Source organism: Anomaloglossus baeobatrachus, chromosome 8 (genome assembly GCF_048569485.1).
Source record: "Anomaloglossus baeobatrachus isolate aAnoBae1 chromosome 8, aAnoBae1.hap1, whole genome shotgun sequence".
NCBI classification, from domain to species: domain Eukaryota; kingdom Metazoa; phylum Chordata; class Amphibia; order Anura; family Aromobatidae; genus Anomaloglossus; species Anomaloglossus baeobatrachus.
This window is the reverse complement of record NC_134360.1, coordinates 71,424,061-71,441,383: the sequence shown is the minus strand read 5'-3', so window position 1 is coordinate 71,441,383 and position 17,323 is coordinate 71,424,061. Positions and strand designations below refer to the sequence as shown.

The window sequence follows — 17,323 nt, the reverse complement described above, 5'->3', positions numbered from 1 at the left end:
AGGCACAGATAACAGGGAGGTCATAAAGTAAGGGGAGAATGGGGGGGTTCATGGAGTGGTCAGTACACACATACCAGATGCAGAGAAAACAAGATACATAAAATATATAGTATGGTATATAGTAAAATATATAGTATAGTATATAGAGTATATGCCCAAGACTCGGCCACTGGATTGATCATGTGTTTTGTAAAATAGAATCCAGTGTAATCTGGATGGCTATCCTATTACATCTTGTTTTAAAGGTACACTTTCATACAGATGCAAAAACATGTCATGAATTTATCCCTAAAGCATGGGAGTTGGAGCTTTGACTACTCAGTATATAGTCCACACACAATACTTGGTACCTAGGTGCTTAGACTTATTAGTGTATCCTGACTGGTTAATTGCCACTAGCCCAATTGGCATGTTGCAATGTTGTTAAAATTCTAATTATCCACATTTAGCCTTGTCGTCTCGAAATGTGATACCACTGTTTGATTAATGATGTCTATTGAAAAAAAGTCCACAGCAGTGGAAAGTGTTGGTATAATTGCCAATTAACGTGGCTGCAATGTGTATTGATTATTCCAGCTCTTAGTTACTAAACATTGTAAGCCACTGTGCTCTCCCGAAGATGAACAGTCCTACGGGGACTAGAAGGGGTTTATCTACAAACAACACTGCTGGCTTCCATGCATTGCTTATGAGTTGTTTTGAATTTGTGCACTGTGGGATTAGCATATTGGATTAACATAAAATACCTGCACTCCCCTAGACTAAACAGTCAGGGGTGATTTAACTAAAGCTTCTGAAAGCTTAATTCTCTAATCAGAGATTGTGTGCTAAGCAGGAAAAAAGTAAAATGTTTGAATGGGGCAACTCACAAATCCTTATCACTAATAATGGTTTTGCTTAGGTCCAGCTGGCAGAAATGGAGGCCTTTTCTTTAACCTCTGACAAGTCCTCTTCAGTATTGACTGATGATCTCAGTTCAGAAGAACAAGGTGTCACAAGTCAGTTAAAGGAGATGAAGGTAAAAGCAAATTTTGTAAATTATTGGAATTCTAAGCAGAGAAGATTTTAATTATTCCCCTAACCTACATGGATTATCTTCTTTAGGACCCCAACAGCACCATCAAGATAACAGCTCATTGCATGTGTTCATTTTACAGCTTCATAAAAATACCGAATTGGATGTTATTAGGATGGTGCTTCATCACACATGTAACATTAATTTTTTCATGCAACTTTTCAACACTTAAATGGAATATGTTATAAATTATGATCCTTTGAAACTTTATGATTACATAGGTGCTAAAAAAAAGAAGTGCGCACATACCCACATTTATCAACACTAATAAATCATACCTTAGAAAAACAACTTTTATCTGTTCCTTTGCCATGAGCAAATATTTCTCGAAGTGTCCATGAGTCATCCTTCATCTGTGTAGTGTCAATGGGGTTGTCCACTACTTGGACAACCCTTTTACAATTCATATGTTTTCCCTTTTTAAAATAATAACACTTATACTCACCATCCGCGCCATTCCAGTCATGTCGGCATAGTCTTCCCTGGGATCACATACATCCAGAGGAAGGGAGAAAGCATCAGAGCTCACTTTCTCTTCATGTAAGGGATTTGTTTGAAGGTGGAGAGAGTGAAACGGACTCTGATTAGCCACAGTGATTGCATGACGTCACACTGATATCTGATCCTGGGAGTGCCAGTGCTGGCAACACTAGAACGGTGCCGACACCGGAGATGGGTAGGTGTTATCATTTTGAAAAGGGAAAACATACGAGTTGAGAAAGGGTTGTCCAAGAAGTAGACAACACCTTTAATGACAGCTATTGCTCCCAAACTCTTTCCATCTGCTGCTCGGCCAAGTACATTGAATGACATAGAAGGCCACAAGATGAGAGGTCTCTAAAGTTGACCAAAAAAGTTGTTCTTCTCTGATTTGATGTTTAGTCTGGTTTTCTGTGGCAGCCACACCATCGCAGTCTTTACTTTAGCAGCCAAAATCCTCCGCCCAACATCCAGGGAACCTCTTGCTCTTACCAACCCTAGTGACATAATGACAGTGTGAGAAACCTAGTCACCAGACCTCACATGATATCATGGCTTTGTGAGGCCTTGACGAATGTGCTAGTGTGCTGGACTGAAGATGCTGGCTGCAAGACTGCTCAAGTCAAGCTGCCAAAGAGGACTGCTCCGGACACTGGACCTAGGCAGTTCTACAAAGAACACTTCAAAAAAGAAGGAAAGTTCAGTGGACACTTTGGAAGTCATTTCAATAGAGGACTTAAGGATTAAAAGTTTAGTTTTGAAAGTATGATTTATGGATATGCTTGCACTTCTTCCTTAGTACCGAATACTTTTTCAATTCAAGGTCAAAATTATGTCAGCATCCTTTATTTTTTTGTCCCTTATTGTTTTATATTTTATGTTGTTCTCTAAAAAGCTAGGTTCTTTCATGTTTTACTTTTGTTTCATATCTCCAACCATTCACCTGTCTTGACATTAAACCATGGACAATCTTATGGGTAAATGTAAAATGGCACTTATGAAGTATTTGTACAGAAAAATGCAATATCCAACAACAACTAAAAAACAAATAAAAGATGTAAAAAAGGAATCGCAAATGGGGTTGGTTTCATGGGTCTCTCCATCTCCACCACTCATTACTCAATGTCCATTTTTGCATCTGTTTTGGTCAAAGGAGTTTTTCCACACTTCTTCACTTATCGACAATGACAGATGCAATATGAAGCTCGATATCTGTCGTTCCAGTACGGCAGACCACATCCAATTTAAGGTTAAGAGAGTTCATAATTATCGCAAAAGGTCAGCCATCGCTGAAGGTCATGAGTAATTCACATTTACAGAAAAACAACCCTGCACAAGTTATTATAAAGAAAATTGGCAATATGGATTTCTTTTTTCAGAAAAATATTGCATTAGTGGAAGGAGTCCTGCAGAGTCTGTGTTGGCACAAAATTTAATGTCTGTTCTTAGAAATGTTAAATCATTTATCTTGGGTGATTTTTATTGGTAAAGCATTACCAGTTCAATACATGTTTAAAACGTATTAGAAGAAGCGATGGTGGTAAATGTGTACATACATATGATTCAGTCTGTAATTACATCATAATTAGAAGCCCATTTTAGAGCTTCAGTATACTTGTACTGATCAGTCTAGTTAATCTTGCCCCACTTAAAATAATATCCTTAATCAGTAAACTCTGTGGAAATGTGTTATAATTTTAACATGAAAAAGCATTATCTCATAATTAAATTTGCATCAGTCATATCTTCGAACACCCAGCGATCCGGGAATTAGCATTCAGCCCCACGCAATTGTTCATTGCTTTAATTGTTGAATACAAGTAAGAAGAAGAAACTCCTATCAGAGATCATAAAGTTTCAGATTTTTTTATTTTCTTTTTCATTTCAATCTCTACTAAAAATAATAGTCTCGATTTTTTTACAAATATATTTAAAACATACCAGTAGTCACCCGCTAATATACTGAGAAATACTTATTGAATAATGATGAATAGTTTAGGCAAAATATGAATTAGCTACTTTGCGCCTTTTGCTCCGGGGAAATTCAATTCACTAAGAAGTTATTCTCTGTAAATTTAAAGAGGACGAACCACCAGAATTTTCCTATATAAACTAAAGCCAGGGCTATACTGGCACTATCATGCTGATTCTATACATACCTTTAGTTGTGAGATCGGATGTATACTTTCTTAATAATAGGCAAGCAAAGTTTATGAAAGGCACTGTTATTTGATTGATAGGTGCTGCAGAATATCTAATAGGTGGGTCGGGTTTTGCTAGTTATTACCGCCCCTATCTGCCTGCATGTCCTTCCTCTCTGTCCTTCTTCCCTCCTTCCTCCCCCCTGTCCTTCCTCCCTCCCTCCTCCCCTTATAATAACAGAGATAGGGGAGGAAGGCCAGGCAGGCAGCAGGGGCGCAAATAATTAGCAAAACCGACCCACCTATTAGTTATTCCGTTACACCTATCAATCAAATAACTTTCACAAACTTTACTTGCCTGTATTTCAGAAAGTATACATCCAATCTCAGAACTAAAGGTATGTATAGAATCAACATGATAGCATCAGTATAGCACTGGCTTTAGTTTATATAGGAAAATCCTGGTGGCAGGTCCTCTTTAAAACAAACCAGCAGCCACCTGCTAATATAATGAGAAATAATTAAGTAAAGAGGAGTGGTTTAGGCAAAATATGAATTGGCCTATTTGGGCATTTAGTTCCGGGTTAATGGGATTCACGAAGACATTTTCTGTGAATTTAATGTCCCTATATCTCTACAGACTCCTGGGCATAGTTAATGTAATATGTAAAAAAGTCATACACTCACCATTCCGATGACCCCCTTACTTCTCTCCTTCACCCGTCCGGTCATCACCTCCTATTCTGATCTGCTTGCCCTGAAATCCTCTTATCACTTTTGGGACCGAGCAAGGTTCTGGGCAAATACATAAAAGGTCATAACTAGAGATGGGTGAATAGTGAAATTTTTAGGTTTGGATTATGTTATCCGAATAACGAGTGTTATGTCAGTATTCCTTATGAATAATAAACCTAATGCAAGTCAATGGGAACTAAAGCATTGTTCTTGAAGATTTGCCAGAAAATGCTTGGGTTGCCCATTGACTTATATTAGGTTCATGATTTGTGATGAATACTGGAATAGTACTAGGTATTCGGATAGCATAATCTAAACCCAAATATTTCACTATTCGACCATCTGTAGTCATAACGCCATGATGTGTGCTATGACCTTGCTCAAAAATGACCAAAACTGACCGATTTTAGCACAAGCGGTGGTGATCAGCAAATGTGACATGGATTGGATAAGTAGTCCTGGTGAGGAGCGGGAGGCCAGAGAGTTGAGCACTGTGGTGAGTATAGGTAGTTTTTATTTTTTAAACCGTTTGATGGTCCTTTACGGTATATAAAAATGATTGTCTGCAGCCACCATTTTGCTGAAACCAGCTTACTAAAAGTCTGCATTTTGGTGAATGAGGATTTTTGTAATAATCAAGTAGGATTGAATTCCTCCCTAATTTATTAATTCATCACTAGTATTGATTTCAAACCCCTATACCTACAGTTATGGCTGAAAGTGTTGGCACCCTTGAAATTGTTCCATGAAATGAAGTATTTCTCGAGAAAATTATTGCAATTACACATGTTTTGGTAAATCCATGTTTATTTCCTTTGCGTGTAATGGAACAATGGAAAAAAAAATCTGAGAAAAAAAGGCAAATTGGACATCATTTCACACAAAAATGGGTGGAAAAAATTGATTTCACCCTCAACTTAATATTTGGTTGCACGCCCTTTAGAATAAGTAACAGCAATCAGTCGCTTCCTATAACCATCCACAAGCTTCTTACACCTCTCACCAGGAATTTTGGACTCTTCTTTATAAACGTCTCCAGATCTCATATATAAAGGCATCTTCTACCAACAGCAATTTTAAGATCTCTCCACGGTGTTCAATGGGATTTAGATCTGGAATCATTGCTGCCACTTCAGAACTCTCCAGCGTTTTTTGAGCTTCTTTTACAAGCTTAGGCTTTTAAAAGCAGTAACATGTCCATTCTTCATTTTCCACTAGGAAGACAGTAAATTCAAAAGCTAAAAAATACCCAAAAGACACCAAATTTTTTTTTTAATTTTTGCTTTTTTTTTTGTTTAAAAAAAAAAAAAAGTGCTAGTGTTTACTTCTTTTGTTTATGGAGACTAAAAAATGACTGTAAAATGCCATAAAGAGTACTGCAAAAAAAAAAGCAGGTGAAAGAAAGGCGTCATAAAAAATGCTTAAAGAGTAGGCGTCGCTTTCTTTTTTATTTAATAAATCAATAGTACACATGAAACTAAACAACTTTGTAATATAGCTTATCAGACAAATCTACTTCTTTCTCTGCCAGAATTGATCAGTCATTATCAACATTCTCAATTCTGAAGCAAAATCTGTATTCAGTGAAGACTTTTCCATTACTGAGATGGGATATGGCAGTTGGTGCTGATAAGATTCTATGATGATGGGAGGAGCTAGAGGCAGAGGGAGGAGCTAGAGCCATAGGAATTTAATGAACTGCCAAAAACTACTAGCAAAAGACACTTCATAATTACAAAACTCAATGTGAGTGGACCTAAAGTCATCAGTTATATCCAAATGAAATCATGGATGAAGAGATGAAGAGGAATTGCTCATCTGGAAGGGTTGTGAGATAGTCACAATCACCGTAATAGCTTGAAATTTATGGCTCTAGGAGACCCCATGGAAAGTGGAATGGATGAAGAGATGAAGAGGATAAAATTGTGCTGCTATAAACCAATGGATCAGACAGGATAAGATAAAAGGTGATCTTTATTTTCATACCCGACATGATAGGGCGGCCTGGAGGATTTTTCATATCCTTGTGGACTTTAAGGAGGGGGTAGAAGAAAGCAGTGTTGGGATTTTTAACTGTCAGGAATTTCTTTTCATTACTATTCAAGATACCAGACAATACTGCCCCTTAGATAAGATCATGATATTGATCTAAACTTATATTAGGAGATGTATTTGAGACAATTTCATAATAGAGTATGCGCCAAGGGATGCCCTGGAAACACAGGGTAACCTACACTGGCCTTAAGGCTGGGGGTCATGCACTCACCCTCACACCTGGAGGTACCCTTGAATGTAGGGAGGTACGGGCCCCCGACCTGGCCCTGACTCCTGTCCTAGCCCTGAAGGTAATGTCCCCACCTCACTCACCACACAAAGGGACAGACCAGGAGAGAAGAACCCCAAAAAAACCAAACCTATACAAACAACAGAAGGGGGTAATAACAACTCACACACCACAGGGAAAACACACGGCGATGTACAGGTACTGGGAAGGGAAAAGGGAAATTACCAACACCAGGGTAACACTTCCACACAACAAAGCACCAGACTACAGCAGCAGCAAGAAACACGACCGTCCACCTCCGATTCCAGCTTCAGAATGATTCTGAATAACCGGCACCCCCTGCTGGAAGTAGGGGGTAGTTATCCAGGGCGGAAGTGGACATCAGCAGGAACAGGTAACCTGCCTAGCAGAGTCTGCTGCAACGAAAACTGAGGCTGCTTTCACACATCCGGTTTTTGCTGTCCGGCACAATCCAACAAAAAAACTGATGCAACGGATCCGGCGAAAAAACAGATCCATTGCATCAGTTTTTTCAATGTGTTCCTTCCGTTTTTTGATGGATCCGTTGGCTACTGAGCATGCGCAGTTCAAAAAACCGGATCCGTCGTAGGATTCCATCATATGCCGGATGATGACGGATCTGGCACCCATAGGCTTTCATTGTAACTCGGCCGCACGGCGCCGGATCCAGTGCCATATGGTTTTTCGCCGGAACACAAAAAACGCTGCAAGCAGCGTTCCATCCGGCCGCCGGATCAGCTTTTTTCCTCGGATCCGGCAAAAGCCGGATGCAACGCAAGGCCATGCGGCACAATCCGGCGCTAATACAAGTCTATGGGGGAAGGAACGGATCTGGCGTCAATAAACGCCGGAACCATTCATTCCGGTTTTTACCGGATTGTGCTGCATGGTGAAAAACGGATGTGTGAAAGCAGCCTGAAAGTAACCCCTTGTGTGCCAAAAGAAACAAAACTCTTTTAAAGTGTGTGGCCTGACAAAAACTCTCGTGCAGAGAAGACCGTGACAGTGCAGAGAGTATTCTCATCAATTTACTAATCCATTTGACTTATTTTTGGACCTACAAACTTTTATAAGAAAGCTAACTCTGAAAAGACATGTTTTAATAAATAAGGAAACAAATATAAGTCATCAACCAATTTAGACCCCTTCCATTATACAGCATTTAGACCTAAATCTTCTTTTTATCCTATGAAAAGTAGAGGAAATCATGTGGACATTTTTTATTATTTAGTTTCCAAGGATTTCAAACAATTAAATAAATCTAAAAATATGGCTCTAAATTTATCTTCCAGTGAGAAAAAAGCCCTTTCCACACTCTGTTCTAATTCTAACATTATAATTAGACCTGCAGACAAAGAGGGTGGTATCGTCAAGTATACGACAAGGATGACTATATCAAAGAGGCGATGAGAATACTCTCTGACCCATTCTATTATGAAATTGTCTCCAATCCGAAATAATTTTAGATCAATATCACGATCTTATTAAAGGGGCAGTATTGTCTTGAACAGTAATGAAAAGAAATTCCTGACAATTAAAAATCCCAACACTGCTTTCTTTTACCCCCTCCCAAAAGTCCACAACAATACGAAAAATCCTCCATGCTGCCCAATATCGGGCATGAATATAAAGATCACCTTCATCCTATCCTGTCTGATCCATTGTTACAGCAGCGTGGTTTTATTCCCTTCACATGTTCATCCATGATTCCCTTTCCATGGGGACTGCTGTAGCCGTAAACTTCAAGCTATTACAGTGGTTGTGACCCTTTCACAACCCTTCCAGGTGAGCAGTCCCAATATACTGTTCCATCTGTCCCACAAGGATAAGACCCCATATTGTGCCTTTTGTCTTTTCAGTTATTAATATCCCAATTAAAAAAATGCACATTCTTTGCATAAGGCCTGTTTCACACATCAGTGAAAAACATATGTTTTTCACTGATGTCTTAAAAATGCATATGTCACTCCATGTGCCATGATTCACAGGACACGTGGGTTCATTCTACATGTGCAATCCATGATTTATGATAGTACATGGAGATATATACTCACCTGTCCCCGCTCCTGCTGTCCGTGGTGCTGAAGTCTCCTGGATGCTGTGTCCTGGCTGCTATGTCTCTCACCACTGCAGCTACTTCTGGGTTGGCTGTACAGTGCATAAATGCATATGCAGGAGAATAATGAGCCAGCTTGGAAGCAGTAGAGAGCAGCGTCCGAAGACAGCGTCGAGGAGGCAGGTGAGGTAAGAGCTTTTTATTTTCAATGTACATATTTATCTGGTACATGTTTCACTGATCACACTATAGCATGGTCCGTGGGACATCAGTGATACCAGAAAAAAACGGACATGTCTCCGTACAGAAATCACGGACTTGCGTGTACACCGCACGAACACAAAATCAGTGAAAAATCACTGATGTGTGCATAGACCCATTGATTATAATTGGTCTACGTATGTCCGTGATTCTAGTACGTATAAAAACCGTCACATACATACCCGAATCACTAACGTGTAAAACAGGCCTAAAGTAGAGCAAAAAAAAAGCCTGTTTTTTTATCCAGAACAAAAAACACTATGTGGCCAAAAATATTGTATATTGAATTATTGAATTCAGCTTTTATAATCAGCTCCATAGCCATAGGTATATAAAACCCAGCCCCTCGCTATGCAGTCTGTCTTTACAAATTTTAGTGAAAAAATGGGTCATTCTAAAGAAAAGAATAGAATACACTGAATCCAAATATGATACGCTAATAGTATGCTACCAATGTAAGTTATTTAATGAAATTTATCCTAAATGCCCCTAAGTATTTCAGGATCAACTGTGAATGGTATTACTGATAGGTAGACGCATTTAGGAACCACAGTAAGTGAGTGTTCACATGTTGCGTTTTCGCCACATTTTTTGGTAAAAAATGTTGTAGTTAATTACAGAACCAGCAAAATTAATGAGATTGATGAAACCTCATAATTACGCTGCTCCTTTTTTCCTTGTGGATTTTAGCTATCAATTTGGGGTTTTTTTTCACATCTACAGCATGTCAATTCTTTCCACAGTTTTGCAGTTTCAAAATTTTCCCTTTCAGATTATTATTAAAAAATTGCAAGTATAAAACACATCAAAAACGTGTATTTTACACATCATTTTGTCTGTCAACATTCTGGTATTTGGTGCAGAAAAATCTGCTGCATACTTAAAATGAACACATACACGATCTAATCTACAAAGTAGCACAACAATACAGCAAGGGATCGTCAATTGTTGCGACACATAGGGCATAAAAGGTTCCAACATTCTGCTGACTCAATAATTCAACCACCTGTAGCATTAATATCAGCACAAAAATTGTAATAGTAGCTTCATGTCATGGGTTTCCTGGTTCCATGCCTTGCCTAGTGAGGTGGATTCTCTAATTCATTGCTCGGAGTGAGCAGAACAGATTGGAGTCAATGATACAGTGCAGCTGTGGAGTATGCAGGGCAGCAGATGGACAACCAGTGCTGGAAGTACTTCAAGCGAACCTGTCAGGTGCAATATGCACCTAGAACCACGAGCAGTTCTGGGTGTATATTGCTAATCCCTGCCTAAGCCTCCCTGTATACTCTAGCATAGATAGAGAGATCTTTAGAAAAAGTATTTCTAAAGATCTTTTATCGTATGCTAGTGAGTGAGGGCACTAGTCCCCTGGGCGTTAGTTCCCCGGCCAGTCTGCTCCATTAGCATGTTAGTACACCCCTGTTGGCCCCTGTGGGTGTACTATCATGCTAATGAATGTGCAGCGTCACAGGATGATCTCACTCACCTTTCCACCGCCATCGCATCCGACACTGGATTTCGGCTCAGTGCACATGATCCCGAACTACCGATCATGCGCTCTACTTCAGTTTGAAGCCAAGACGTGTACACGCGGCTTCATAGTGAGCATGACCAAAACTCCGGTGTCATGTGTGTAACGCCCCTGTAAATGGGTCGCTACAGGGTATTAAATGTTACCCCATTTTTCCCGGTCAGGAGGCAGAAGAGTCCCCACAACATACACTCACATCACACTGGCAGGAAGGAGTTAATAGCTTTTGCAGTATGAAGTTTTGAGTCCATGACTCATCCTGTCTCCTTAATGAGCAGGTGGCTGGACACAGCCAGGTCCCCATGACTACCAAGGGGAGGGGGGCCTGAATAGGAGTGAGTTTAGTGCAGATCGTCAGAGGCTGCAGCAGAGTGCAGACTTACACAGGACAGCTCCTGCTCAGGAGATGCCACGAGACCAGGGCTAATAACACCTAAAAGGAAGGGAATGGAGCTGAGGACTGGGGGATCCCTGGAGAAAGTTATACCCTTTGGCGGTTTGTATGTTGACCGCTACTGGAAGAGAGACAGACAGAATGGCGGCGGGTCCCCAAGATGCTCCATGCCACGGGGATAGTATTATCACACCAGCCCCTTCCTCCTACCTGCCCGGGACCGACCAAAGACTATAGGCGGCTAGGACCAGCACCCGGGTGCGATGTGGAATGGACTCTTAATAAAGAACAACTGGAACCGCACTCTGTGACTGCTGTGAGTAATGCCGCTGCCCTGTGCCCCCGGTGTCCCTGAGGACTGTTGCCCTGGGTCTCAAAACCTCCCGGGGCCACCCCGCTCCACCCGTGAGGAGCGATTTCATCCGGCTGCCCGTAACACCTGCCCCGGAGAAAGACTGCGCAGCGGCGGCTGAACACCTGGCCACAAACCACGGGTGGCGCTGCAAGCATCCCCCAACCCCGTCCCGTACCATTTCCTGGGGGAGGGCAATGGCAAGTTTCCCAGGAACCCCGTACCCTCCTTCCATCCCTTTTGTAACACCGGACTGACGGTCGGACTTTCCTTTTATTGAAACCCGCCGGGGGTCACGGAAGCCGGGTTGGGCCACTCACAACCTGACCCTGACTACCACCGGCCCGGTGACCGTGCGAGCCCTGCAAGCCCTGGCGTGGGCGTTTCATGTGCACTGAGCCGAAATCCTGTATCGGACGGTGATGGTAGCGCAGAGGTGAGTGAGATCATCCTCTGACGCTGCACATTCATTAGCATGTTAGCACACCCACAATGGCATACTAACATGATAAGTGGGCTAACTATCCAGGGGAACTAACGCCCAGAGGACTAATTCCCTCGCTCATTAGCATACGATAAAAGATCTTTAGAAATACTTTTCTAAAGATCTCTTCATCTAGTCTACTAGATACAGGGATGGTTAGGCAGGGATTAGCAATATGCAAACAGTACTGCTCGTGGTTCTGGGTGCATATTGGACATGACAGGTTCATTTTAATGCAGCTGAGCCAGATATGCAGACAGTACTGGAACAGCAGAGATGTGTAGGCAACTGATGTCTTGATTGCAGAAATACAATTACATACAGGAAGAGTAGAGATATAAAGGTAAACTGTTAACTTGCTTACAGAGATGCAGTTGCTTACAGAAATAGCATAGAGATGGATAGATAAACTGGTAACTTGCTTGTTGAGATGCAATTACTCACAGGAAAAGTAGAGTAACAATTGTGGACAGCATCAGGATAACAGAGACAACATTGTTAACCTAAGTTGAGATGGCAGAGTAAAGAACGCATGAACACCAGGAGTTGCTGAGTTGCTGGACAGACCTTGAAAGTAGCAGCTAGTTGTTTGCTGTTTCCACAAAGTACAATTGTCCATAATGTCTTACTGTGCTATAGTATTAAATGGAATCTGTCACCAGGTTTTTCTATCACATCTAAGAGCAGCATGATGTAGGTGCAGAGACCATGATACCAGTTATGTATTACTTACTGGGCTGGTTGCTGTCAATTTGATATAATCTGTGGTAAATCTAGTAGTTCTCTGAATGTTTAGCTTTGTATAACCCTGCCCACACCACTGATTGGCAGCTTCAGTGATAGGGGCAAGGTTATACAGAGCTCATGAATACAGATGACTACCTGGAAGCAGATTTACTAGTACTCTAATGATAATCTCCTGGTGATAAAACAATGATTTTATGAAAACTACAGCAAGCAGCTGAGTATTTGACACATGGCTAATCAGAATCTATGCCTCTACGTTATGCTGCTCTCAGATTAGGTGACAAAAACCTGATAACAGGTTTAAAGGGAACCTGTTAGGTCTCATATGCCTTGTAACCTACAAAAAGGGTGATGTGTAGCCTAAAAACCCCTTCCTACCCATCCCTGTGTTGTAATAGTGTGTAAAATGAATTTATAAAAAAAGTTTTAGAACTTACGTGTTCCCTATGTAAATGAGCAGAGGAACTAGTCCCAAGAGCGTCACTTCGCCCCGTCTAGTTTGCCCTCTTTCTGTGGTATCACGCCCCTGTGTGCCCATAGCTATCAGCTCCTGGAATTCCCGCGCATGCACGCTTCTCATTTCCGCAGCCTTGTTAGCCGGGTGTACACTTGTCGGCAAGCGCACTGCGCATCATCTAAATGCTCCTGCGCTTCCGACCATGCGCAGAGCGTCTCTAAAGCCAGCAAGCAAACACCCAGCTAAGAAGGCTGCACAAATGATAAGCGCGCATGCGCAGGAATTCCAGGAGCTGACAGTAACGTTGCTCATATAAATCCATGGTATTACGCCAACAGGGGCATGATACCATGAGAAGAGAGCAAACCAGAAAAGGCGAAGAGACGCCCTTGGAACTAGTCTCTCTCTGCTCATTTACATAGGAAACACGTAAGTTATAAAACTTTTTTTATAAATTAAATTTTACACAATATTAAAACACAGGGATGGGTAGGAAGGGGTTACTAGGCCACACAACACCCTGCTTGTAGGTCAGAACGCATATGGGACCTGACAGGTTCCCTTTAACTTGTGTGATTTAACCTCTATCATACTTCCATGGCATCTATGTAACATCTCATCTCTTCAACTAAGAAGTGTAAAGGGGGTGTTACACGCAGCGATATCACTTGCGATATTACTAAGCGAGCGTACCGGCACCCGTCGTTTGTGCGTCACGGGCAAATCGCTGCCCGTGGCGCACAATATCGTTAGGAGCCGGCACACATACTTACCTGCCTAGCGACGTTGCTGTGTCCGGAGAACCGCCTCCTTTCTAAGGGGGTGGTTCGTGCGCCGTCACAACGGCATCACTAAGCGGCTGCCCAATAGAAGCGGAGGGGCGGAGATGAGCGGGATGTAACATCCCGCCCACCTCCTTCCTCATTGCCGGCGGCCGCAGGTAAGCTATACTTCGTCGCTCCCGCGGTGTCACACATAGCGATGTGTGCTGCCTCGGGAGCGACGAACAACCTGCGTGCTCAACAATCAACGATTTTTTGAAAAGGAACAGCGTGTCAACGATGGACGATAAGGTGAGTATTTTCCATTGTTAATGGTCGTTCCTTGCTGTCACACACAACGACGTCGCTAACGATGCCAAATGTGCGTCACGGAATCCGTGACCACGGCGATATATCGTTAGATACGTCGTTGCGTGTAACAGGGCCTTAAGGGTAAGGCCAGACAAAGTGATCCTAGTACGGACAAGATACAACCGCAGTGGTTTTCAAGTTGCTAGTTAATTACTTTATTTTGCAGGGGAACAGATGTTTCACCCACAAAATTGTGCCGCTGCTCCACCTGGCTTTACCTTTAACCTAATGAAGCCTTTCTACAGCTGATTCACAGTCATAGTATAAGTGTAATGCTCTAATGCAGGTGGTTCTGTTTTTTTAGTAATTTTTGTAAACACAAGATTTTTGTAAAGATTGTTAATTGGTGATACAGAGACAATTTGTTAGATACAGAAGATAAAGTTTATTGGATATTACAGAAGAAATATAGTATTACATGATAGTCATCTATGAAATAAATGGACAGTGTCCTCCAGAGGGTGAGATGCTGCTTGTAAGCAACTCTGAACTCTGAAAACCTGTGTGGTGTCCATATGCCCAAATTTGCCCTGATCCAAATGTAACAAAATATGAACAGTATTATCATTTTTGTAGAATTAAATTTCGAAATTAGCCATCATCTTTTGTTTTTATCTAAATCAATGACGTACAGTACTTACTAGAGATTGCCAAACTTTTTAAAATTCACATCCCCATGGTTTGGCTAGTTTTCCCAAAATTTGGAAAAAGTTTTGCTTAATCTCAAGTAGTGTAGTCCAATTGCCTTGAAATGGTTTGTAAATAATTTAGCTGTTTTCTTTTCTTTTTTTAATTCTTGCGATCTGCGGGAATCGAATCTCAAACTATTTGAATACACTGAGACCTTCGAATTTCAGGAAATTCGACTTGAAACTGATTCTCAGCGGATCAATCCGATCATCTCTAGTATTTACCCCACATCACATCTTAGCCAGCTTTCATTAAACAGATTGATGCCGACCTGCTTTGTCCTACTTGTTTCTTCTCTATTACACTCCTCGTCAGTTGAGGTGAGTGATCCTGATTGGCAAAGATCGGAAAACGTTTAAATCGTACGATCTTTGGCCAGATCGGATCGGGATCGAACATCCGAGCATTTACCACAAACGTTGGCAATCTTGCCATGAATCGGTAAATGACTGGATGGCAAAACCATCCTCTCCCTGCCCATCACAGTCATGTCAAGTATTGGCATTGCTGGGATTGGCCATTGTAAAAAAAAAAAAGGAAACAAATGGGTTAAAGCAGTACTTACCACATCCCTGCTACTGCAGCACTACTTCCGGGTCCGACAATAATATTTAATGCATATTCACTGCTTTCCCCTTCCACTGGCGACTGAGAGAAAGAGATGTGAACAAAGACCTAACATGTGTCACCTAGCGAGTCGATAAGTGATTAATGTTTATGCTGTGTACCCTTTTGGGGAAACATTTAGATTCCAGTATTTCTTGTCCATGTGCTGTCTGTACATGGAGCCATCAAGTTTACTATAAGTATTTACATAAGCATTTTTTTTAACTGATCTGTATGCATTTTGCTAGAGGGATTATCCGGTCAGATGATATTGGTGACTTATCGATAAGAGTAAATAACCCCCATTGGTCTGAAATTGCTGACCTATCCAATCCTCTGACCAGACAACTACTTTAAACTCAGCCCATGTTTCATTCTTATCCTATTTGGGGATCGGAATCAGACATTCAATTTATGAGACACAATTAAAATACAGATAACTCTGAGGTCATCTGATGTTAATAGATACATTTTTTTTTCACTCCTTAGTCATCTGAATGTGTCCTTAAAGTTAAGTTCAACTTGTCATTGAGAACACATTACCAGTTTAAGTTTTGGTCATTAGTATGTTAATGTTAGCATTTTTGAAGACTAATATAATGTCAGTGAGACCTAAGGGATCACATGGTGCTAATGCCCGTTTCACACGTCCGGCATTTTGCTGGATTACCGGATCCGGCACACTCCAGTACAGAGCAATACAGTACAATGGCATCGCGGCAACCTCTGGTCACATACTCTAGTCACATAACAGCATGTGACCCGAGGTTGCCGCGATGCAATTGTACTGTATTGCACTTTACTGGAGTGTGCCAGATCCGTCAATCCGGCAAAATTCCGGATGTCTGAAACAGGCCTAAACAACACAGTTGTAAGTTTTGTTTTGAAGATATAAAGGAGTAAAAATGTTAATAGGGTGCACATTAGACCACAAAATTAATTTATGAAACATGCAAGATTATATTAGTTTTGGAATCTTAGAGCAATGCAGGAAATATAAATAGCTCATACTTAAAGAGGTCCAACCACCAGGATTTTCATATATAAACTAAATCCAGTGCTATACTGGTGCTATCATGCTGATTCTATACATACCTTTAGTTATTAGATCAGATGTATAGTTTCTGAAATACAAGCAAGTAAAGTTTGTGAAATGCACTGTTACCTGATTGATAGGTGCTGCAGAATATCTAATAGGTGAGTCGGGTTTTGCTAGTTATTCCCGCCCCTGTCTGCTGCCTGTCCTTCCTCCCCTGTTTCTGTTATTTCAACGGAAGAAAGGAGGGAGGAAGGACAGGCAGCAGACAGGGGCAGAAATATCTATCAAAACCTGACCCACCTATTGGATATTCTGCAGCACCTATAAATCAAGTAACCGTGTATTTCACAAACTTTACTTGCCTATATTTCAGAAAGTATACATCCGATCTCACAACTAAGGGTCTGTATAGAATCAGCATGATAGCACCAGTATAGCACTGGCTTTAGTTAATATAGGAAAATCCTGGTGGTTGGTCATTTTTAAACATACCACCAGCTCTCCACCAACCTAGAAGCATATCGCCATATTGATAGCATATCCAATTGATCTCCTAAATCAGGGGTCCCTAACCTGTGACTCAGGAGCCACATGTCTGCCAGCTGATTGCATTTGCACCAGGTCTTGCAAACAGCTACGAAGAACAGGTCTCCAGATGGTGACATTTGTGAGTAGCTCCACACAGAAGATCAGGTCTTAATGGAGGTAGGAGCCCCTGGATATTGGTATACTGCCTTTGTGTGATTTCTGTGGAAAAGCTTTGGCCGTCACTATACTTGTAATGGGGGCTCTGGGTGTCACTAATATGAGGGGCGGCAACTACTTGTGGCTTGT

The 17,323-nt window shown here is 41.3% G+C and overlaps 1 protein-coding gene across 4 annotated transcripts in view; it reads left to right on the top strand.

The window, feature by feature from the left end:
* CACNA1I (calcium voltage-gated channel subunit alpha1 I) overlaps positions 1-17,323 on the top strand; it is a 1,217,075-nt gene that overhangs the window by 1,187,584 nt on the left and 12,168 nt on the right. For 3 of the 4 annotated variants that reach the window (XM_075321781.1, XM_075321782.1, XM_075321784.1), the window contains one exon: positions 902-1,018. The exons of the other annotated variant lie outside the window; for it this stretch is intronic. In XM_075321781.1, the coding sequence (XP_075177896.1) occupies positions 902-1,018 (117 nt within the window). The remainder of the gene's footprint in view (positions 1-901; positions 1,019-17,323) is intronic. 4 annotated transcript variants of the gene reach the window in all.